General features: G+C 42.0%; 2 protein-coding genes across 9 annotated transcripts in view; one reads left to right on the forward strand and one right to left on the reverse strand.

The window, feature by feature from the left end:
- The window catches only part of ZNF346 (zinc finger protein 346), a 34,802-nt gene extending 13,790 nt beyond the window's left edge, over positions 1-21,012 (reverse strand). For 3 of the 7 annotated variants that reach the window (XR_015726825.1, XM_045799247.2, XM_087867793.1), the window contains exons 1-5: positions 20,801-21,012; positions 9,099-9,202; positions 8,408-8,500; positions 6,591-6,735; positions 2,156-2,389 (exon numbers count right to left, since the gene is read on the reverse strand). Coding sequence is in view for 6 of the 7 variants with exons in the window: in XM_045799247.2 (XP_045655203.1) it covers positions 2,156-2,389; positions 6,591-6,735; positions 8,408-8,500; positions 9,099-9,202; positions 20,801-20,975 (751 nt within the window). In the remaining variant the exon portion in view is untranslated. Of the gene's footprint in view, positions 1-2,155; positions 2,390-6,590; positions 6,736-8,407; positions 8,501-9,098; positions 9,203-17,022; positions 17,031-20,424; positions 20,492-20,800 lie in introns of all 7 variants that reach the window. The other 4 variants (XM_045799476.2, XM_045799307.2, XM_045799366.2 and 1 more) reach the window with 4 other exon arrangements.
- Positions 21,013-21,089: 77 nt separating this feature from the next.
- The window catches only part of UIMC1 (ubiquitin interaction motif containing 1), a 137,406-nt gene continuing 134,605 nt past the window's right edge, over positions 21,090-23,890 (forward strand). Inside the window, exon 1 of one of the 2 annotated variants that reach the window (XM_045799601.2) lies at positions 21,090-21,207. In XM_045799601.2, the coding sequence (XP_045655557.1) occupies positions 21,159-21,207 (49 nt within the window). In that variant the 5' untranslated portion in view covers positions 21,090-21,158. The remainder of the gene's footprint in view (positions 21,208-23,890) is intronic. The other variant, XM_087867794.1, reaches the window with a different exon arrangement.

Genomic DNA, 23,890 nt, shown 5'->3' on the forward strand with positions numbered 1-23,890 from the left:
TTGATACTGTTACTTAACAACATCAGGTCCTATCAGCTGTATGACCTTAGGCAAGTCACTCTGAGTCTCAACTTCTTTATCTGTGAAATGAGAAAATCATACTTATTTTTAGGAATGCTGTGGGAATTAAATTATAATATATATGTTAATATCGAAGGGGGTGTGATACTCCTACCCCCTGCCTAGGTTTTTATGAAAAATTTTGGCTGATCTGTAAAGCAGTCAGGTGCCTTAAGCAAGAAAAAAGGACCTAGGATACAGTTCTAGGATTAAGTATGGTAATTAGCCTTAGACAAATGGAGGACTAGATATAGGAAGGAGACTTTGGCTTAAGATACAAGTTAAGATAAGCAGCCTAAAACGCGCCAGTGCCTAAGACATCCTAAGATAATGAGGAAAAGACCAGGGCAGGGCCAAATAAAGGAGGGCCAGGAGCTGGAGCAAAGAAGGGTCAGCTGTAAGAGAGCCCTAGGTCACACCAGCTGGGTGCTGTGTTGTTTCTATCAGTCTCAGGCCAAAACAGCAGGGTGTCATAGAAGAACGGTTCTGAGGAGCGGGGTTCTGAAGTTTCCAGATGCCTCAGCATACGGGGCTGATGCTGTTCAAGGGGAAGGCACTGCGTGTATGTGGGAACACCAAGTAAATATCCAATTTTGAAGAGGTTTGTAAAGCAGCGTCCTTCAGTGGCATCGGAAGAGCACTCCTCAGCACCCTGCTGAAGCCACTGTTTCATGCCCATCTCATCTTGTCAGTGCTGCTGAGTGATGACCTGTGCTGTATGACTGCTCTGGGTTTGGGGATTGTTAGAGAGGCATGACCTCTCCCCTTGCTCACATGTGATCTGGCACATCTACAGCATCTGGGAGTTCGCCTTTCTAGGACTGTGGCAAGAGCACAGACGACCAGGAGCAGCGGGCTCCCCGAGGCCCAGTTGTTTGTCCTCGGCTACCATGGGGGCCGCGAGTGTTGGCTGTCTGGTGCTGCATCTCCATGGCCTCGGTGGGGACCCCCGAGGACCCATATGAATGCTCATGTAGGCTCCAAGAGACAGGGACTGTGTCAGCCTTGGTCACTACTGCACCTCAATGAGGGAACACAGTAGGTGCTCAATAAACATTTACCGACTGAATGAAAGAGAAAATAATAGTCTTCCCCTCCCACACTCTTACTATAAGCCATAAGTAGTTACTGTGATGGGAAGGGTTCTTAACTTTTCATGAATGCTTACTCCCATGATGCTGACTGGCATCTTTTTTTTTTTAAGACTCTATTTATTTATTTGACAAAGAGAGCAAGAGAGCACAAGCAAGGGGAATGGTAGAGGGAGAGGAAGAAGCAGGCTCCCCGCCGAGCAGGGAGCCTGATGCGGGGCTTGATCCCAGGACCCTGGGATCATGACCTCAGCTGAAGGCAGATGCTTAACCATCTGAGCCACCCAGGTGCCCGCTGACTGGCATCCTGAAGTCAGGGAAAAACTAATGTTCTCTGAGTCAGAGTGGTATCCTTCACCACCCTATTGCAGGGATATAGGCAGGCCTGAGTTGCTGAGAGATGAGGGGCCCTGAGGACACTCTAAAATCTCGCAGAGGCTACTGAGGTCTTCACACAGGAATGTGGATGACAGGGAGCTTAAATCAGAGGTTGCAAACTGGTGGCCCTTGACCCAAACCTGGCTTGCAGACAGGTTTGACTCACACAGGGTTTAACATTTTTAAAATTTGGTAGCACATTTAAAACTGAGGGGAATTTTTTTTTTTTTTAAGAATTTATTTTCAAGTAATCTCTACACCCAACATGGGCCTTGAACTCACAACCCCAAGACCAAGAGTCACCTGGTCTACTGACTGAGCCAGCCCGCCGCCCCTAAAAATGAGGGGAATTTTAAAGAAATCTGACTTTCTAGATTCTTTTGAAAAACTGAAGATATGGTAGTAACTAGCTGGAGCTGCCTAGGAGAGGCATGTACTCTTCAGCTCATCAAATCCCCTCTTGGCTCTTTCACTCATTTAAATGTCCTGTCTGGTTTCTATAGCCATTTGAGTTTGCAACGCCTGCTTTAGGAGATGTCAGGAAGAAAGGGCATAGCCTTGGTAGTCTGGGGAACTCCAGTGGTCATGCCCTGATCCAGCTCTGGATGTGAGCTGGGCCCCCTTACCTGATGAGTCAGTGACAGCAGGGTCTGCCAGCCGCCCATAGTGTGCCATGAGTTTGAGCTTGGTTTCTTGTTTCCTGTGTTTCTTGCCCACATAATGTTGTTGAGCCATGACAGGGTCGTTGAAAGTCGCATGGCAGAGGCTGCAGAACTTGTCTGGGTCTATCATCTCTCTATTCTGGTGCAAGGCTAAGGTGGAGGCCACAAGGAAAGGGTTTGTAAGGCGTTTCGACAGAGCTGCGGTGAGAGAGTTCAAACAGAAACAATGAAAAGACCCAGAAGGTGCCAAGCTTTCTTTTCAGAATGCTGAATGGAAAGAAAGGGTCACTAACACACTTGCAGATGTGGCACTGTCTGTGCGAATCACACAGGGAAAGACTTCTCTAACTGGGAAAACTGGGAAGATTTGGGGGAGCTCAAAGACCAGCTACTTGGTCAGCAGCTTCCCCTACTTCAGGTACATGAATCCTGATTTTCTCCTATTCTGAGGAGGCTTTTGCTATCAAGCCGCCAAATTACAATAGACTCGAAATGTACAGGTTTGTAGTCTTTTCATCCCTCAGAATTCCTGAGAACTTCACAAAAAGTGGGACAAGAAACTTGGGTATTTTATTCCCATCCTCAAAGTGCCCTAGTTACAGAGCTGGGAGCCAATGCACAGATGTAGCAACTGAGGGCCTGAGGACCTGCAGGGTCATTTAGAAAAGGCAACCGTACTAGGGAGGCCTTTTGGGTTACACTGCCTTCTAGGCTGAGTAGGGGAGAGAGGGGATAACAATGACCTTTAGTTATATGCTTTGTACATATTATTTCCTCCTCTGGTCCTCAGAACTATCCATGAGATAGGTATCATTGTGCCACATTATAGAGAAAAACCAAGGGTCAGATGGGTAAAGCGACGTGTCCAAGATCATCCTGCTAGTGAGTGAACCTGCCTGTGTGACCCTAAAGACTATGCTGTCTTTGCTATGCCAGGCTGCCAAAATGTGGTAGGGTAACCTGAGGGCCACAGTTCATGCTTTCACCTTCAGAAAACATCCCTGGCTTTGGTCAATGAATTCAGTTAATTAGAATCTGTTATAGGTATATGCACAAGCCCCTGTGGGTCAACAAAAGTCCCGATACTGATGGCAGGCCAGACTGCTGCTTTATGAAGTGGATGCCAAGACTCGCCAATGCGTCCATGTGTCTAGAATGCTGTCAACCTAGTAACCGCTGCTTTAAAAATGTGGTGTAGAACCCCCACCAATGGTGGAAGAGAAGTGGGGCTTAGCAGCACTCAGACAGATGGCTCAGATGCTTGTTCATCCCGGGACCACTTCAATGGGGGAAGTTTTTTTTTTTAAAGATTTTATTTATTTATGTGACAGAGAGACAGCCAGCGAGAGAGGGAACACAAGCAGGGGAGAGGGAGAGGAAGAAGCAGGCTCCCAGCCGAGGAGCCTGATGTGGGACTTGATCCCGGAACGCCAGGATCACGCCTTGAGCCGAAGGCAGCTTAACGACTGCGACTGCGCTACCCAGGCGCCCCGCAATGGGGGAAGTTTTGAGGATTTTTAGCAAGCCAGAGGAAACTCCTGGCTTTTCTCACAATGGTTTTCCAGCATAGGAATCTCAATTTTCCTGACCATGATTTTCCCTGTCCATTGTTTTATTAGCAAGTCACTTGAAAAGTAATGCGCATGTTGTAGAATAGTTAATATATGAGAAAATATTCTATATGTGGTGTTATGTTAAAAAAAAAAGCAGGTTATACAGCAATCTGTTTCTTATGTCCTCAATTTTGTAAAATAAACAAATGAAAAAACATACTGGTGATGCATGGAAAAAAAGGCCAAAGGCATAGAGTAAAAGGGTGCTTTTCAGTATTTTCCAACTTTTCTACAATGAATGTAGATTTTTCACATCACAAAGGGGAGACGATTATGGTCGTTAAGACATAAAAAGGTTATTCTTTAAAAGATACTGAAGAGAAGCATCAGAGGTAAATGGTTAAGTAAAGTTGGAGGAACTGCTTCATGGACAGCCAAGAAATCACTATGGGGGTCTTCTCTCAGGAAACAGTTTGAAATATGGAAAGAGTTTTCTACAGGGATGTTTGCTGTACTATTACTTATAAATATCCAAAAAGGGGGAGGGGAAAATTCAACATTAGAGGAATGGTTAAATGTGGTATGATGGGCTATTATATAGTCATTAAAATGCTTATGAAAAAGTTTTTAGTAACATGGGGAAATACAAATGTTGTATTAAACAGAAAGTATATAAAGTACACACAATATGATCTTATCATTGTTAAAAGATATATGCAGAATCTTTATGTGTATACTAATATTTGGAAATGTCACCAATATATTAATAGTGTTTCTCTTTTTGGGGATATTTTACTTTCTTCTTTGTACTTTTTGCATTGTTTGTGCTAGAATTACTCCTACTGAGTATGCATAGTGAGTATCATTTTTATAAACACAATACGGTCATTTAAAGTATTCTGTTTATATGCACATATATATATGGATTTAATCTGGATATACATAAAACAACTATACACACAGATATACACACATGCACATAATAAAAGATTATAGGAGAAACAGTACTCCAAAATGTTAACAGTGGTTATCCCTGAATGGCAAAATTATAGGTACGTTTTCTTTTCATATAACTATATTTTCCATATTTTCTACAACATGCTTCTATTACTTTTACATTAGAAAAATGTTTAATTTCAGAAATAGAGTTCTACACTCACATAATAACATGGAAATGTGCTTAAACTACAAAATTCAGTGAAAAGTAAAATGGTACATGGATACAAATGGTAGATGCACTTTGATTACAACTATATAAAAACTTATCTGTATGTGGTAAAGGCTGAAAATGAATATGGAAAATAACCTCTTTGTATGGAATCTTTGGGACCTGGCATATTCCAGGGAATTTTCCCATTTATGGAAAAGATCAATCCATATAAAGATAAATGACCTTATAAAATTCTGTTCTTAAGGTAGTTTCCCTAGGCCTGATGTTTTAAACCGACTTTTTTTTTTAAGTTTATGTATTTTTTTTAGCAGTCTCTACACAAAATGTGGGGCTCGAACTCATGACCCCCAGATCAAGTCACATGCTGCACTGACTGAACCAGCCAGGTGCCCCCAACACCAGTTTTAAACAAAAGCAATTTGTACTAGCATAACTTAATGATGAACAAACCATAAGCAAGGCCAATGACATGCTCCAGGTGTTGGATGCTTGACCAAATACTACATTTCATAAGGGGATTCCACTCGCTGGCTACCTTGATGATGGTGATAATACTAACAGCAGCAGCTGTCACTTACTGAGCATCTATTATGTCCTAGGTTCCTTATATACTTTATTTCATCCTCACAACCCATAAACTAGATAGTATTATTAACATTTTATAGGTGAGGAAACTCAGGTACAAAGAAGTTAAGTCATACAGATGGTAAATAGCAGCACCAGGATTTAAGCCTGCATGTCTATGACCTCAAAGTCCATATTGTTGTTTCATAGCATGAATTAGATTTGGGTGTGTTAAGAGGGTATAATTATGAGTGATTTTTCACCTTATCTTCAAAGTCTTCCAAAACATTGTTGTCTTGTTTTCATAATACAGTATTATAAAAAAGAATAATAAGTATTATAAATAGTACAGTTAGTCTCCTTCTTGGTCCAAAATAAATAAAGAAGCAAAAATTACCAAGAAAAAAATGAAATAAAAATCAAAGAACTTTCATTCTTGACCAACTGTAGTTAGCACAGGTTAAAAATTCCAGAAAGTCAGGAGTTAATGAGATGAGAGTGAGGGTTGAGTACCATGGTGACAAGATAAAGGGGACTATTTCAGAAGTCACTGCACTGGGAATGAATTCATGGCAGTTGCAAACACGGCTTGCTGGGCAGTAGTGGCAGCACTAAAGTATCCCGCTTTGAAAAGCAAGTTCCTGTCTTGAGGAGAACAGGCAGCTTTGAGGATTAAAGTGAGCAGGGCATAACCTGAGCACACAAAAAAAACAAGGATTTAGCTTTCAACTTGGAACACATGGTAATAAGGGCAGGTGGAAGCTGGGCGGGAAAAATCTAAGTGGGAGAGGTAGGAGATAGAATGGTCTCATGGTATGGCCTGGAGGAATCTGGCACTCCCAATTATAATTATTTGTCAGGACAAAAGCTCAGGGCTAAAATGCTTCTACAGAGAAAAACTGATGTAACTAAAGAAAGGGAGGTTAGGTGAGCACAACTCGGAGGCTGCATTTCACTGAAGCTGGGTCTACTTTGATATTTTTAAGGACTCTCAAAAGTAGTTCAACCTCTCCAAGTCCGTGGCCCCAGTGAGTGTTTCTGGGAGCACCTGGCATTGGTGCCCTGAGGATGGGAGGGGTACCGATATAGCACTACTCAGGAAAACCAGTACCTTCCACCTTAGTGGATTGCTGCTTCAGCTTTAAGTTCTTTGCGTGGGTCTTCCCCAGGTAGTGCGACTGGGCCACGACAGGGGAGGAAAAGGTCATGTTACAGATGGGGCAGCACTGGTTCTTGTCTTTGCTTCTGCTGCTCTTCTGGTTGGGAGAAAGAACACAGGTCTGATCACGCCACTGCCCAGCCAGAAAATCTTCAATGGTTCCCCACTGCCCATAGAAGAATGGGCATTTCAGGCCCCCTTCATACACTAACCCCAACCTACCTTTCTGGATCTTTCTCCAGGTACTTCATTGCAGGCTCTACTAACCATTCCCCACTTTATTCTCTGTTGCTTCTTTGCTTTGCTTGGGCTATTCCTGCTACCTAGAATGATCTTCCTTTTTTCCTGCCTGGCATGTATCTGCTTAGCCTTCAAGGCCCATATACATATATATCACTTCTGGGAGACTATTACTCAAAAAAAATCATTCAGTACACAATTATCGAGCTGTTCTGTATGGGTATAGAAAGTTAATCTTGTTCCATCTTTGCATGCCCAGAGTACATTAAACAGACCTCTATCATACCACTTGTCATTCAAACTGACAGTGTCACAGCTTAGGAGACTTTGGGCATGGGCCATTGGACTCATCTTTGTTTCCTATCCTTAGCACTCTGCTGGAATCTGGCACATAGCAGATATTCAGGGTTTGCTGAAGAAGCAGATATTTGGGTTTTATCTGTTGATTGTGATTAGGCCAGAAAACCATGTATTTCAAGCCTACGTTAAGCACTCCCAGTCCCTCTCTGAGGTCTGATCTGTGAATAAAGTATTCATTCCAAGAGCAGTTTACAATTTTGGCACTACTGACATTTTGGACTAGATAATTATTTGTTGTAGAGAAAGGGGAATGTCAGTAACTTCATTTGAACTACTGAGGTTGAAGTAATCAAGATACAAAGAGGTGAAGTAACTTGTCTGGAGTCATCGAGTTGGTCTTGTCTTTCTGAATTCTAAATCATAAGCAGAAGGGCAACTAGGGGATGGGTCCAGCGCATTGGAGAAGGGATGAGTAAGGCCCTTCCAAACCTGCGACCACTATAATAGGAGGCAATCTGTAAATTTTCATTCACTGAGCATCCACTAGGAATTGGAATTTTACCTCATAATACCCTTAAAAGGTATGAATTATTATCTCCATTTTATGGGTAAAGTACAGAGACGTAAGTGATTTGCCCAAAGTCACCAAACCAGTAAGTTGCAGAGCTGGTATCGGGCCCTTTTTGGTGGGCTTCTCATCCCATGACATTTGAACAACCCCCCATGGAACAAAAATAATGCCTCCCATGAGCAGGCATTTGGAAAGGTGTTTCTTCCACTTGTTTATTCAAAACATTCAAGTGCTGAACTAAGCTCTTTCCCTCCCATTTCAAGAAAGCAAGCAGCCTGGTTTCCTTCCCCTTTTTCTCCTTGAGTAGTGAATAAGCAGCTTCTTGTCCTGCTCCAATAAACCACTGGGTGGTAATGCATAACAATGGCTCCATTTACTGAGCCCTACTATGTGCCAGGCTCTGTGTTTGGTGCTTTTTATAAACCTTCCCTCATTTTAGTTTGGTAAAATCTTAAAAGATAGTTGATATTAGCATTCTCATTTTTAGGGAGGAAGAAATCAAGGCTCAGAGAAGGGACAAGACTTGTCCAAGTCACACAACATGGCCAGGATTTGAAGTCAATTCAGTCGGACTCAAAGCCCACCTTTTTTCCACCACACCAACCTGCCTGTTGGCTTCATCAGGAAGCGAGCAGTCTCAACATGGCAGCTGGATTACCTGATCTGAGTCTAGCTTCTTCGTTTCCCCTTTTAATGTCTCCATTCCATGGATTGCTAGGTATCTCTTCACTTTGTTGGCATGTTTTTTGCTCTGCAAGAACCCAGGAAAAAGATCAAAAATAGCCAAATGCCATTTCATATCTAAGGCACTCAAAAATACTAGAATTTCATCTGATCCATCCTCACAAAAACTTTTGAGGAGGAGAAGGTGGGGGAAGAAACCTAGTTTATTGAGCTACTACTCTGTTCAAGGCACTTAACATGCTATCAAATCTAACCTTTACAGCAATCTATGAGACAATTACCATCATCTCTATCTTAACAGATAAGGAAACTAAGGCTGAAGATGGTGAGGTTTCTAGCCCCAGATGAGCAGCAGAGTTGTGATTCTAACTCAGGTCTATTTAAAACCAAAGTGCATACTTTCTACTATACCATACTGAAAGGGAAGATGTAAGTATGATGATCCTGATTTGGATGGGAGAAATGAGACACAGAAAAATTAAGTCAACCCTCAAGTCACAGTCAACACGCATGGTGGCAGTGTCTGGGTGGCTAAGAAAGAATTACATACACTTCATTGCGCAAGCCAGGGAGAAGTGAGGGCTTGGCACTGAGTGTGGAAAGTAAAGTATTTATTTATTTATTTTTTTTGGAAGTAGAGTATTTCTAAAGGTACAATGGCATACCTGGTAGTGTGCCAGCTTCTGGGACTCAGAAATGAGCAAGGCGCAGCAAACCTTACACTGGGTATTGGTAAAGAGACACTGGTTCTTCTGGATCATGTGTTCCACTACAGAGAGGAAAATAAAAAAATCTTTGAGTTAAAAACCTACCTCAACAGCATTGTCTTTGAACCCTGTCTCAAATGTAGGCACTGAGTAATGGAATGTCATACGATTATATCTCGGCACACCTTAGTCATTCTTTCCCTATGATTTCATGACTCATGCTATGTTTTCTTTTCTTTTTTTTTTTTTTTTAAGATTTTATTTATTTATTTGACAGAGAGAGAGAGACAGCCAGCGAGAGAGGGAACACAGGCAGGGGGAGTGGGAGAGGAAGAAGCAGGCTCCCATCGGAGGAGCCTGATGTGGGGCTCGATCCCAGGACTCTGGGATCACACCCTGAGCCGAAGACAGATGCTTAACAACTGAGTCACCCAGGCACCCCCATGCTATGTTTTCATATCACCTATACAATTACTTTACAATTCTGTATAAGCCAATTTTCTTTACTGAGTAAAATTTTTTTTGAGTTATAATTGATTTACAACATTGTAGCAGTTTCAGTGTACAATATAATGATTTGATATTTGTATATATTGCAAAATGGTCATCATGATAAATCTAGTTAACATCTGTCACCATATATAGTTACAAATCTTTTTCTGGTGATGAAAACTTTCCAGATTTACTCTCTTAGCAACTTTCAAATATACAATACAGCATTATTAACTACAATCACCATGCTATAAATTCTTTTAAAAAGAAATCTTTAGATCATAAACTTAAATAGCTACCAATAAAAATGAAATAATTCTAGACGGGCACTGGTTACCAGAGGCTTGGAGCTCTCCTTAACAAAGAATAAGAGAGCAGCAGCTGTGAAGAAAGGTGTTAAGACATGACAGCACCCAACTGAGACTTCTGCCCAGATAGAATCAGAAAGATTGAAAGACTTGAAAAGAGAATTATTTTATCACTCATTTAAAAAAAACTGTAATAAATTCTGTATCTGTTTTATTATTTGTGAACATTTTCTGTGGAATTAAAAATAAAGCAACTCCCACATTTATTCCACTAAAAGATCAATAGCATTTTCTGATTTTATTATTTATTTATTTTAAAAAAGATTTTATTTTTATGTAATCTCTACACCCACTGCGGGGCTCAAACTCACAACCCTGAGATCAAGAGTTGCATGCTCTACTGACTGAGCCAGCTAGGCACCCCGCATTTTCTGATGTTAAAAATTTACATTGGTATAACTGTACACACCGTTTTGGTTAGAAAATTGTACTGGGGTTTAGTTATTAAGACTAGAACATTCTTTTTGTATGCAAAGAACATGTTTTTTTATTAAGGAAACATTAAAAATTGGTTTCTTTGGAATAAATCAGAAGATTTGAAAAGCAATTTTGGAGGATAAGTATCAATTAGAAGGTGCTGCTGGATATTTTACCTTCATGAGAAAAGGTAAATTAATCCTGTTATTATACAGTAAACACAAACTATTATCTAATATCAATTAAACGTGTGTGGTACAAATTGTGGTTAGGAACTTGGGCCTCCCAGGCATGCTGACTTAGGTTCAAATCCTGCTGCTGTTTCTGTGACCGTGTGATTTTATAGAAATTACTTAATGTCGGGGTGCCTGGGTGGCTCAGTTGGTTGAGTATCTGGTTTCGGCCCAGGTTATGATCCTGGCATCCTGGGATGGAGCCTCAAGTCAGGCTCCTTGCTTAGCAGGGAGCTTACTTCTCTCTCTCACTCTGCCTCTCTCCCTGCTCTTTTTCTCTCGGGCACTCTCTCTCTAATAAATTAAGAAAATCTTAAAAAGAAAAAAAGAAATTACTTAATTTCCATCCTTTGATTTTCCTCTGTTTACAATGGGAGTACAGAAGTCCTCCCCTAACTGGCAGTTTCACTTTCTGTGATTTCAGTTACCCATGGTCAAGCACAGTCTGGAGGCAGTTGATCTTCCCTCTCACATATCTTCAGAAGGTCAATAGTAGCCTAATGCTATGTCACAATGCCTACATCATTCGCTTCACTTGATCTCATCATGTAGGCATTTTATCATTTCACATCACCACAAGGGTGAGTACAGCACAGTAAGCTATTTTGAGGAAGAGATACCACATTCACATAACTTTTACTACAGTATATTGTTATAATTGTTCTGTTTTATTAATAGTTATTATTGTTAATCTCTTACTGTGCTTAATTTCTAAACAAAACCTTATCATAGGTATGTATGTAAAGGAAGAAATATAGTATATATAGGGTTCGGTACCATCTGTTTTAGGCATTCAGTAGGGATCTTAGAATATATTCCTCATAAATAAGGGGGATTACTGTACTGGTAACATGTATCTCATAGAATGTATTATTCTTATGGTTTTCCATGCAAAGCACCTAGTGCAATGTCCGGCTTAGTACATGCTCCTTGTAAATGGTGAATGTTATATGTCAAATTCTTTTTTGGGTCCTGTATTTCTGAGAAAATTAATTACTTTCTAGATTGTACCTGTGGGGGGGAATATACACACACACACACACACACACACACACACACACATATATATGTATATATATATACATATATATACACACACATATATACATATATATACACATATATATATATATTTTTTAAAGATTTTAAGTAATCTCTACGTCCAGTGGGATTTGAATTCACAACCCCAAGATCAAGAGTCACATGCTCCATGGACTAAGTCAGCCAGGTGCCCTAAGATATATATATATATATATATATATATATATATATATATATATATATATATATATATATATATATATATATATTTTTAAAGATTTTATTTATTTATTTGACAGAGAGAGACACAGCCAGCAAGAGAGGGAACACGAGCAAGGGGAATGGGAGAGGAAGAAGCAGGCTCCCAGTGGAACAGGGAGCCTGATGCGGGGCTCGATCCCAGGACTCTGGGATCAGGCCCTGGGCCGAAGGCAGACATTTAACGATTGACGTAGACGCTTAATGACTGTGCCACCCAGGTGCCCCGCCCTAAGATATTTCTTATTCTAGAAGTTGATAAGCGTTAAAATTTTTCTCACTGTTCTTGATCTTTGAAACACTCAATTCATTTAACATATTACACAATTCTACACTGTAGGAAACCATGACATTAACTGTTCTTAATTGTTGGGCCTGAGGAACTAAGCCTTACCTTTGGGAAGGAAGTAAAATTTCATACAAGGCATGAGTTCTATCATGACACCAGTAATCTGAGGCAGAGGCAGAGTTCAGAAAACTGTTAAGGAATAGCAAACTCACGTTTTTTTATCTTCTACTCTGGACCAAAATGTGGTCAAGATGCCCTGGAGGGAGGTTCTTGGTAGGAAACTTTTTTTTTTTTCTTTTAAGATTTATTTATTTGAGAGGGAGGGGCAGAGGGAGAGAATCTTTAAGCAGACTCCCTGCTGAGCAGGGAGCCTGATGTGGGGCTTGATCCCATGACCCATGAGATCATCACCTGAGCTGAAACCAAGAGTCTGATGCTTAACCAACTGAGCCACCCATGTGTCCCTCTTAGTAGGAAACTTTTGAGGTGACTTTCCCTACTCTGCAAGGTCTAAAGCTTATCTATGCCAGCCCTTTTGGGCAGAAAGGCTGCTGTCTGGCTGTATTTCTGCCCTTAGAGTCTCTGTTTATTTCCCCATTTTTCTCTTATGGTGCTTGGTAAATTTTTGTGAAAGACCTTCCTAGCCTCAGCTGAGTTCAGAGAAACAAAGGGAAGTGGGTCTGTGAACACATCTGGGCCACAGCTTTTATTTTAACCGACTGAGCCACCCAGGTGCCCTCAGAGCTTTTATTTTAAAGGGAGGATGAGAGGCTCCTCAGAATGCAAAGCCCATAAGGGGGAGATGGTACCCAGGAGTCAGAGTCCAGTCATTCTCTCCTGACCTGGAGATGCTGGATTTTTTTCTTTTTAATTATAGAAGATGAGGTTCTTTCTCAAAGATATTCAGAATCTGACTCTCAAAGGCTAAACAGGGCAGGAACCATGTATGACTTTGTATCCCGCTATCTAGTACAATACCTGACCCATAGCAGGGCCTTGGTGAGTAACTGCTGAATGAATGAAATGCACCTCTCTGACCTTAGAGAGTATATCCACACAGTCCACAAATATATATTTGGAATGCTTTCTATGTGCCAGCAGTGGGGCCATATCAACAAGTAAGACAGAATACAAAGTAAACAAAAAGCAAAACAGTGACAGAGAGGGAGAAATGCTATGAAAACAAAGTAAGTGGCTCTCACTGTCAGATAAGTAAATTAATAATCTTTAAAAAAGGGGGGGGGGCGCCTGGTTGGCTCAGGCGGTTAAGCATATGCCTTGGGCTCAGGTCATGATCTCAGGGTCCTGGGATGGAGCACCATTGGGCTCCCTGCTCAGCGGGGAGCCTGCTTCTCCCTCTCCCTCTGCCTGCTGCTCTACTTGTGCTCTCTCTCCGTCAAATAAATAAATAAAAAATCTTTAAACAACAACAACAACAACAAAGTAAGTGGTAGAGAACGGGGGAGGGGGGGCAATATAGTCAGTGAAGACCATCTTACGAGGAATTAGCCATAAGGAGGTCTGGGGGAAATAGTGTTCCAGCCTGAGACAGTGCCAGGTCTCTGAGGCAGGGATGAGTTTGGCATATTGAAGGAGTGGAGAGGAGGTCAGTGTGGCTAGAGCATGGTGAATGAGACAAAAGTGGTAGGAAACAAAGTTGGAGAAGCAGTGTAAGGCCTACCAGATCATGTTGAACAAATATAAGGCCTCAAAAGCCACAATTTGAACTATGCATTTTGTTTTTAGTGCCATGAGAGGCAACAAGATCTGGCTTATGTTTCAAAAAGATTACTTTGATGATTGTGTCAGCAGACCGTATGGGGATGCCAATGGAAGCTGGCAATTGAGACAGAGAAAAGTGTATGGATTTGGAATTACATTCTAGAAGTAGATCTGATATGTAATTTCTCAGATTGGATGTGAGGGAGTGAAGGAAGGAGTCAAGGATACCTCTGAGGTTTTGAGCTTGAGCAACTGAACAGATGAGACGAAAACTGGAGGATGATAGCCTTGTAGGAGAATTTTTTTTTTAAAGATTTTATTTATTCCTTTGACAGAGAGAGAGAGGCAGTGAGAGAGGGAACACAAGAAGGGGGAATGGGAGAGGAAGAAGCAGGCTCCCAGCAGAAGAGCCTGACATGGGGCTCGATCCCAGAACGCCAGGATCACGCCCTGAGCCAAAGGCAGATGTTTAACGACTGAGCCACCCAGACGCCCCTGTAGGAGAATTTAAGACTTTTCTTTGGCTATGTTAAACACGAGTGGTCTATCAGATATTTGGGCAGAGATATCAAGTAGTCAGTTGGAGATTCACATCTGGAGCTCAAGGGAGAGGTCGGAGCTGGAGATTACAAATTGAGAATCATAAGTATATCAATCATACTTTAGGCTATGGACTGGAAGAGAATGCCTAGTGTAGATGGAAAAGGAAAGAGGTCCTGGGACTGAGTCTTGGAGCCCTCCAAGCCCTGAGATAGAACTGTCCAGTCAAGCCCTTCTTAAATTCCTGACCCACAAGAACCATGAGAGGTTTACAAGGTTGGAGGAAGCTAAGGTCCACACTGGGAAAAAGAACTTACACAAATTATAAGAATTCTGAGAACGTGGCCTGAATGTGTGTCTCTATTGTCCTGATATGCACATACAACTTTTTTCATTTATTTATTTTTTAAAAAGATTTTATTTATTTGTCAGAGAGAGAGAGAAAGTGAGCACAAGTAGGGGGAGTGGCAGGCAGAGGGAGAAGCAGGCTCCCCGCTGAGCAAGGAGCCTGATGGGGGACTCGATCCCAGAACTCTGGGATCGCGACCTGCCGAAGGCGGATGCTTAACTGACTGAGCCACCCAGGCATTCCTCCACATACAACTTTAATCCAACTACCAACTACCTCCCCAGAACGGGACAGGTTTGATATAAGAAATTAGATGCTTAGAAAACCATTGGAAAGGCGGAAGGTACTTGGTTGGGCCTTCATAAATGTCTCTAGGAACAATATATGACTGTTGCAACAGAAGAGCTATAACTAGAGGCCTCCACTGCAACCCTATTGAAAGTAAGAAGCTTCCATTGTCAATGAACCCACATCTCAGCCTATGAAGCTTGATAATGGATGCTGAACACTGATGTAGGATGATCTCATAGTTCCATAGTTCTACTTTTCTTGATAGTGACAATAGCCAAAAGTGATAGGAATATGATCTTCACGCATTTCTGTCTTCCAAATCTATGATAAGACATGATTGGGATGCCTGGGTGGCTCAGTTGGTTAAGCGTCTGCCTTCGGCTCAGGTCATGATCCCAGGGTCCTGGGATTGAGTCCTACATTGGGCTCCTTGCTCAGCGGAAGCCTGCTTCTCCTTCTGCCTGCCACTCCCCCTGCTTGTGTTCTCTGACAAATAAATAAAAATCTTAAAAAAAAAAAGACATGTTTGGCAGGATTGGATTCATATCCATATTGTAGCCAATGAGAAGATGTATAGGGCAGAGACTGAGAGATCTAGCACAGGGCTGATTTTCACAGGGTCAGTGAAGTATGGACAGAGAGAGCTAGTGTAGAAAAGCAAGATAATTCATAAACTTAAGGAATGTAGGAGTAGTAGTATTTGGGAGACAAAATGATCATGACACCTCAATTCAAGTTACAGCTGTCTTTGGGTGACTTAAATGTGCCTTAAGTAGCCTTAGGATACTAAGGGCCAGAATAGCTGGTCACTGCATGACTAAACCACTTCCTATATTTCAATTAATGGTGAACACTGCTAATCTATAATGACTTGCTATTCCTTGAGCCCATATGTGGCCTTAGAATCTTCAACTCAGCTCCACAGAAGTTCAAAAATTGTCTGAAGATGGTCCTCAGAGAGAGATGTAACCTATTTAGTAATCTGCTTATTGTGGCTTATTGGGAGGTAGTGGATTTTTAGGTACAGTTATAGTTAGAAAGCAGCATACAACAAAAGATCCCAGTAAAAGCAAGCTGGTTATAATCCACTAGTGGGTCAGATTTGTTAGGAAGGGTAGTCTAATGGGCAGGGTGGTCTACAAGAATGAATTGGACAGCCCCATTAAGATTAGTTAGCCTCAGGACTTCTATCTACTGTAAATCCATATTGTTGATGGTCTGAAAAAACTCAAATTTTAGAAAAAATGCATGAAGAAAGCAAATGTAATGGTATTGATGATGTGATGTTAAAATTTTTTCTACTCAGAACATGTATAAAACAGAGTTGAAGGGCGCCTGAGTGGCTCAGTAGGTTAAGCATCTGACTCCTGATTTCAGCTCTGGTTGTGATCTCAGGGTCATGGGATTGAGCCCTGCATCGGGCTCCATGCATGGAACCTGCTTGAGTTTCTTTCTCTACCTCTCCCACTCTGCTTCCTGCTCTCTCTCTCAAAAACAAACAAACCAAAAAACAACAAAAAATAAAACAAACAAAACAAAAAAGCAGAGTTGAGCTGAAAGTATAATAAATGAAATGAAAAATTCACGAGAGAAAATCAACATCAGTTTCAAAGTAGCAGAAGAAAGAATCAGTGAACTTGTAGATAGATCAATAGAAATATTTGGTCTGAAGAAAAGAGAGAAAAAAATTGAAGAATAATGAATAGAGCCTCAGAGACTTGTGGGATACAGAAAACATACCAAACAAATATATATGGGGACTCTCAGGGGAGAAAGGAGTAGGAAAAAAATATTTGAAGAAACAACGTCTGAAAACTCCCCATATTTGATTAAAGAAAAACATTAATCCATACAGCCAAAAATCTCAAGTCTCTCAGAGTACCTGGATGGCTCAGGTGGCTAAGCTGCCTTCGGCTCAGGTCATGATCCCAGGTTTGTGGGAACGAGCCCCACATCAGGCTCCCTTCTCAGCGGGAAGCCTGCTTCTCCCTCTCCCTCTGCCTGTCGCTCCCCCTGCTTGTGCACTCTGTCAAATTAATAAATAAGATCTTAAAAAAAAAAAAAAGGTCTCAAGTCTCTCAAAAATAGGAATACCAAGAGATCTGTACCCAGATCCATCATAGTCAAACTATTAAAAGATAAGGACGGGGCACATGGGTAGCTCAGTCAGTTAAGTGTTTGACTTTTGGTTTTGGCTCAGGTCTTGATCTCATGGGTCATGAGATCAAGCCCCCTGTTGGGCTCTGCACTCTGCAGGGAGTCTGCTTGAGAATTCTCTCCCTCTGCCCCTCCACCTGCTTGTGCTCTCTCTCTCTCTCTAAAATAAATACTTTTTTTTTTAAAAGAAAGATAACGACAGAAACTCTTTTAAAGTAGCAAGAGAAAAATGACTCATCATGTATAGTGGAATAATTTGATTAATTACTTAACTTCTCATCCGCAACAATGAAAGCCAGAGGGCAGTGGAAGAACAGTAGTGAGAAGATCAAAACTGTCAACCAATAACTTCATGTCCAGCAAAACTATCCTTCAAACATTATGCTAAGAGATAAAAGCCAGTCACAAAAAGCCACATATTATACAATTCAGTTTATACGAAACATCCAGAATAGGCAAATATATAGAAACAGAAAGGGAATGAGTAGTTGCCAGAGGTAACTGCTAGAGGGTATAGGGTTTCTTTCTGGGGTGATGAAAATGTTCTGGAATTAGACAGTGGTGATGGTTGCACAATTCTCTGAATATACTAAAAACCACTGAATTGTATGTTTTACAAAGGTGAATTTAATGGTATATGAATTATGTATCAATAAAGATGTTATTTTAAAAAACTATTCTTTAAGACTGGAAGCAAAATAAAGACATTCCCAGATAAAGACTCAGAGAATTAACTGCTAGCAGGTTTGCTTTGCAAGAAATACTAACAGAAGCCCTTCTGGCCAAAAGGAAGTGGTACTAAATGGTAACTTGAATCCGGAGGAAGAAAAAAAGAACACCAGAAATGGTAAATATGTGGGTTAATATAAAAGACATGATAAACATTTTTCCCCCTAATTTCTTCTCTTAACTTCTTTAAAAGACATATTGTATAGGGTGCCTGGGTGGTGCACTGAGTTGGGTGCCTGACTCTTGGTTTCAGCTTAGGTTGTGATCTCCAGCTTGTGAGATGTCGAGCCCTGCATCTGGCTCCACACTCAGCAGCGGAGTCTGCTTGAGATTCTCTCTTCCTCTCCCTCTGCCCCTCCCCATTGCGCGCCCTCTCTCTAAAATAAATAAATCTTAAAAAAAACCCATATTGTATAAATCAATAATTATGACATCGAATAATTAGGTTTATAACATATATCGATGTAATATACATGACAATAATAGTACAAAGGAGGGGGAGGAATGGAGCACTATTAGAGGAATGTTTTTATAATTTACTAGAATTAAGTTAGTAGTATTAATTTGAAGTACACTGTGATGAGTAAAGATGCATCCTGTAGTCCTTGGGCACTAAGAAAATAAAAAAAGAAGTATAAAAAAATATTAACAAAGAAACTAAAATGGTCCACTAAAAATACTTCACACAAAAGAAGTCAGTAAAGGAGAAAGGAAAGAACAAAATGTAAGGAAATAAACAGCAACATGGAAAATGTAAATCTAGCCATATCAATAATGAAATTAAATGTGAATAGTCCAAACAGCCCACTCAAAAGGTAGAGACTGTCAAAGGATAAAAAAGCAAGATCGATACAATGGGATTCTATTTAGCAACAAAAAGTAATGCAGTACTAAAACACAGCACAACTTGGCTGAACCTCAAAAACATGCTGAGAGAAGCCAAATGGAAAAGACTACATATTGTATGGTTTTGCTTATATGAAATGTTCAGAAAAGGTAAATTTATAGAGGACAGTGGTTGCCTAGGGCAGGAGGTGAGAGTGGAGATTTAATGTAAACAGGCACAAAGGTATTAACTGGAGTGATGGAAATATTCTAAAACACAACTCTGTACTTTTACTAAAAAATCATTATACTGTACAGTTACTGTGGGTGAATTTTACGGCATATAAATTTTAACTCAATAAAAGTGCTAAGAGAAAAACAAAACAAAACAAAAACCAAGGAGAGTAGAACTTGGTGTTACAGGTATCTACCTAGACCTCATATAAATATTGGAAAGTGAGGAAAGTAGGAAAATCAACTGAGTCCTAACTGACACTGTATATTCACACACACATAAGCAATTCATTTTTTTAGAGCACAGCTGCTGTGTTCTCTGCTTCAAGGTCCTTCCCTGTCCCTGGAGGACAAAGGTCACTCCTTCTCTGTGCACAACCAACTCTTACACATTCCTCTTCACTGCCCCCGTTACATTATACTGAAATTGTTTCGGTGTCTGCTTCCTGGACTAGACGGTAAACCCCAACAGGGCAAGGACAGTATCTTCCTCGTCTCTGTAGCTCTGATGCCCAGCCAGTCCTGGGAACTGAGCAGGTATCAATGAATGTTTGTTAAATTAGTGAAAGGAAAATTGGGATGTGTTTGGGGGGGGGTGTTGTACCAAACAAGTTTTAAATTATGAGGCAGACAAAGAGCCCATATTAACTAAACTAGTTTTAAAACTGGAGAAGTATACACAAGGGTATAGGTCTATGTACCACCCCAAATTTAAACATGTCTTCCTTGGATATGGTCAAAATTCCATTTTATCCCAGGGCAATCAATTCACAAGCAACCTATTAAATTTTCCAAGATTAGTCTGCTTACCAAGCAAACAAACCATCTGATTTTATTACAGATTACTTGACAGGATTAGCACAGAAGGCCAGACAGTTCTTGTACTTCTGGGTTAGAATTAAGCAGCTAGCTCTGCTAAGGACTACGAAGAGAGGGTCACACAACCAGGTCAGGGCAGCTCTTTCCATTCTCCTCCATCTCCATCTTACCCAGTGCCAGGTCAAACGCAGAGCAAGCTGGGAAGCTTCAGCCCAGAGGCGGCTCCCAGTGTATCCTGTTCTCCACAGCTTCGGTACAAGCATGGGATACAAAGAAACTGGAGCCAGTTTCTCAGGCTCCTGGGCCCCATCTCATAAAAGGGACCAAGTAGGAGAGACCAGACACCTACAAACAGGGGTAAACCAGGTTGAAAACACCGAGGCCAGAAGGAACAGGGCGTAAGAAGGCCTTCTGAAGTCCTTGGCAGTGTGGGACACGAGAGAAGGGAGGCAAGCGACATCAGGGGTGGGGGAACCTGGAGACTGGGACGACCAAGAGTCAGGGAGAAATGGTGAGGGGCCAGGTTCTGTGGGTCTCCGAGAAGGCACGGATAGGAAATACAGTCCTCGAGTTTAGGAAGAGCTGCGCTCTGGTGGGTGAGAACGGAAGGGGGAAAAACCCCCGCGGCCTAAGTATGAGCAGGACCATTTGAGCGCGGAGACTTCATTCATGTGCTGCTGCAGCCTCAATTTTCGAAGGAGCTGGCCCACGGTACCCGGCCCGGCTGGGGTGCACGAGTCAAGAAGTCCCGGGGCGCGTCACGCAAGGGGGCGGGCCGGGCGCCAGGGGGTGTGACCGGAGACCCCGGGGCTGGTCCGCGTTCCCGCCCCGCGCTTCCGCCAGTCCCTGTGAAACGAGCGGGCGGGTGAGGCTGCCTCTGAGGTCCCCGGACTCACCTTCCTCCCTCCCCACTGGTTGGGCCCCGGACACTGCTTCCCACAGGCGGCGCGCCCTCTCGCGGTCGAAGCGCAGCCCGTCCGGTTCCCGTCCTTCTCGTTCCTCGGAGCTGTTGTATGGCCGGGCCCCTCCACTATCCGCGGCCTCCACGGTGCCCAACGCGGGATACTCCATCTTTCCTGCAATCCCTAACCGGCAGATAGCCCCTCATAAAGCTTGGTCTCGCGAGATGTGGGTGGGAGGGTGACTTTGCCAGGCCAACAAATCTCGCGAGGTTTGGGCGCTGCAGACCGCGTTGCGGTGCGGGCCCAGGCGCTTCTTTTTGATCGCTGCTGGGGGACCTCGGAGTTAAGTGCTATGGAGTTGAATCAGTCGCTGGTTTTACAGCAGCCTCCCTCCGGGACAGGTTTGTGCAGTCCTTGGCTAAAGGGTCTCACCTTGCTCACCGTCAGCCTTTGACACTTCTCATTTTGTTCTCTTGAAGGCCCTGTTATGTGGGAATATTCTCTACGTTGTACTGTTAGGGATATTGAGGCCCAGAACCTAGAAATAGTTTACTCAACAGTTTGCTACCAGGATGTGGTAGAGCCAGGACTCCATCTCCGTGATTCGGTTACTGGTTACTGCTGATAATAGATACATTTGAGTTTCAAGTTCTAACTCCCAGCCCAGACCTCCCCCTTAAACTCTCCAATGTAACGGTCAGGTCTGAAATTTTATCTTCCATCCCCACAGCTTCTCCCCCAGTCTTTCCGAGCCACTATCTCTTGGCAAGGTTATTATGGCGTCTTCACTAGTCCTTTCCCTTGCCCTTCAGGTATTCTCAGCACAGCAGCCCCAGCAATCTTATAACAAGCCATACCATGGTACCCTGATGCTCCTACTCTCCAGCAGTTTCCCATCTCACTCTTGGTAAAAGCCAAAGTCCTTAGTTTTGGCCAAAGGGACTCATACAGTCTGACTTGCCTTAAGCTCCGTGATCTCATCTCCTATTGTGTCAGCCTCCAACACCTTCATTACTGTCCCAGTTACCCTGACGTCCTGGAATGCATTTACCCCATATATCCTTATTTCCTTCTCTGGCTACCCTATCTAAAATTTAACGACTCCACACACATTTCATTTCCTCCTTTCCTGCTTTATTATTATTTTTCCTCCTTAACACTTAACATCAGATACAGTATGTTTTTACTTTTTACCTTGTTTTTTGTGTGTTTTCCCACTAGTAGGCATGCCCCAAGAAAGCAGAGATTTTTGTCTGTTTTGTTCTCAGTTGAATCCCCAGCACCTTGAAATAGAGCCTGGGCTCTCCTAGGTACATAAAAAATATTTGTTGAATGAATGAAACTTTTGATATAATTACTTTATTTCAACTTCATTTATTCAAATGCTTATTGAGAGTTTACTATGAGTTAGATATTATTTTGGGCATTGGAATACCGTTGTGAACGAGAGAGACAGGGCAGCTCTAGTATAGTGTTTTTTATTCTAGTGGAAGAGAGTGTAATAACAAGTCAACAGATAGTAATAAGAGCTAAGGAGAAAATGAAACAGGAATACGTATTGGGTGAATGATGTGGAAGGAATATTAGTCAGGGTGGTCAGAGAAAGCCTCTCAAGAAATGACATTTTACCTAAGACCTGATTGATGAGAAGTGGAAGACCATGCAAAGAGCTGGGGAAGAATGTTCCAGGAAGAGGGAACAGCAGGTCCAAAGTCCCTGCGGCAGGCGTGAACTTGCTCTGTTGAAGAACAGGAAAAAGGACAGTATGGTTGGAGCCCAGTGTACTAGGGGGAAGTGATATCAGAGGAGGCAAAAGAGAGATAGAGACAGAGATGTTTCTTGCCTGAGATGACACAGCTCACTGGTGGGATTTACTTTATACTCTAAATATTTTGCATCATCTCTGTGTCAGGCCTGACTCATAAATAGATGATTGATGTTTGTGCAGTGTTTTATAGTTTACGAAGCACCTTTAACATACATTATAACATTTAATCCTTAAGGTGGTTCTATGAAGGATTCTTTCTTATTTGACAATAAAGAAACAGACTGGGAGAGGTGAATCTGTGAGAGGATCACCCAGCTAGTTAAAGTCAGAGCCCATGCTTGAACACCAGACCTCAGACTGCAAATCCATGTCCTCTTGCTAATACCAGATGACCAGCCTAAAAACCAATACTTATTTATCTTAAAGAAAGTTTCTAGTTGCCCAGATTTCCATAGCATGAGTTATTCAGCTAGAAATTCAAAGGTATAGAGGACATTTTTGTCAAAGTCCCAGAATTCAAGCATATATATTTGACACAATGGAGCAAAAAACAGTCCCCCTCTCCTCGCTCCCAATCTGATTAGATGCTCAAAACAATTTAGATTACTCTCCAGTGAATGCTATCATGAGATTTTCTACTTCTCAGCTCTGTGAACACATCTCTTGTTGTTAGAAGTGACCATAAATTAGGTTTTACTAACAGGAGGTGTACAAGCATTATTTGACTCAGAATCTGAGATTGGTCCAAAACAGCAGGGTTTGCTCTTGAGGAAAACTGACAAAGCTATGTTGACAGGAGAGGTGGGGAGGGATGATGACCACACGCACGCACACACACACACACCTTTGCTGCAACCCTAGCCCACTGCTCGGGATGGGTCATTTTATAGTGTCTTCAGGGATGCAGGAAAGCATTGTCTTCAGGACATGCCAGGTTTTAAATGTCCTTTCCAAGGACAGACTGAGGGTGTAGGGGAGTTTGCTGATCACTGGACTGGGATTTCCAGAGGGTTTTGAGGAGGGGAAGGAGGAGAATTAGATTCAAGTAGAGCTTTCCAACTTTTTCCATGTCACAACCCACTTAAAAAATGAGCATATTTGTTTGGCAAGTTAGACTAAACAGATAAGGCAGTTTCTTCTCATCACCGCAGTGGCGGTCTGGGAACTCCACTATTCCAGGCCCTACTGAGCCACACTTGGGGCAGGAGAGCTGAATATTCGGAGCCCTGTGAGGTGCAACGGATGGCCGTGATGGCTTATACCCTGATAATGTCTGAGGCAAGCAGGATTGGGATTAACCCCAATAATCTCTGAGA

The sequence above is a fragment of the Ursus americanus genome, chromosome 15, assembly GCF_024610735.1.
Source record: "Ursus americanus isolate L20-20 chromosome 15, mUrsAme1.1.p, whole genome shotgun sequence".
NCBI classification, from domain to species: Eukaryota; Metazoa; Chordata; class Mammalia; order Carnivora; family Ursidae; genus Ursus; species Ursus americanus.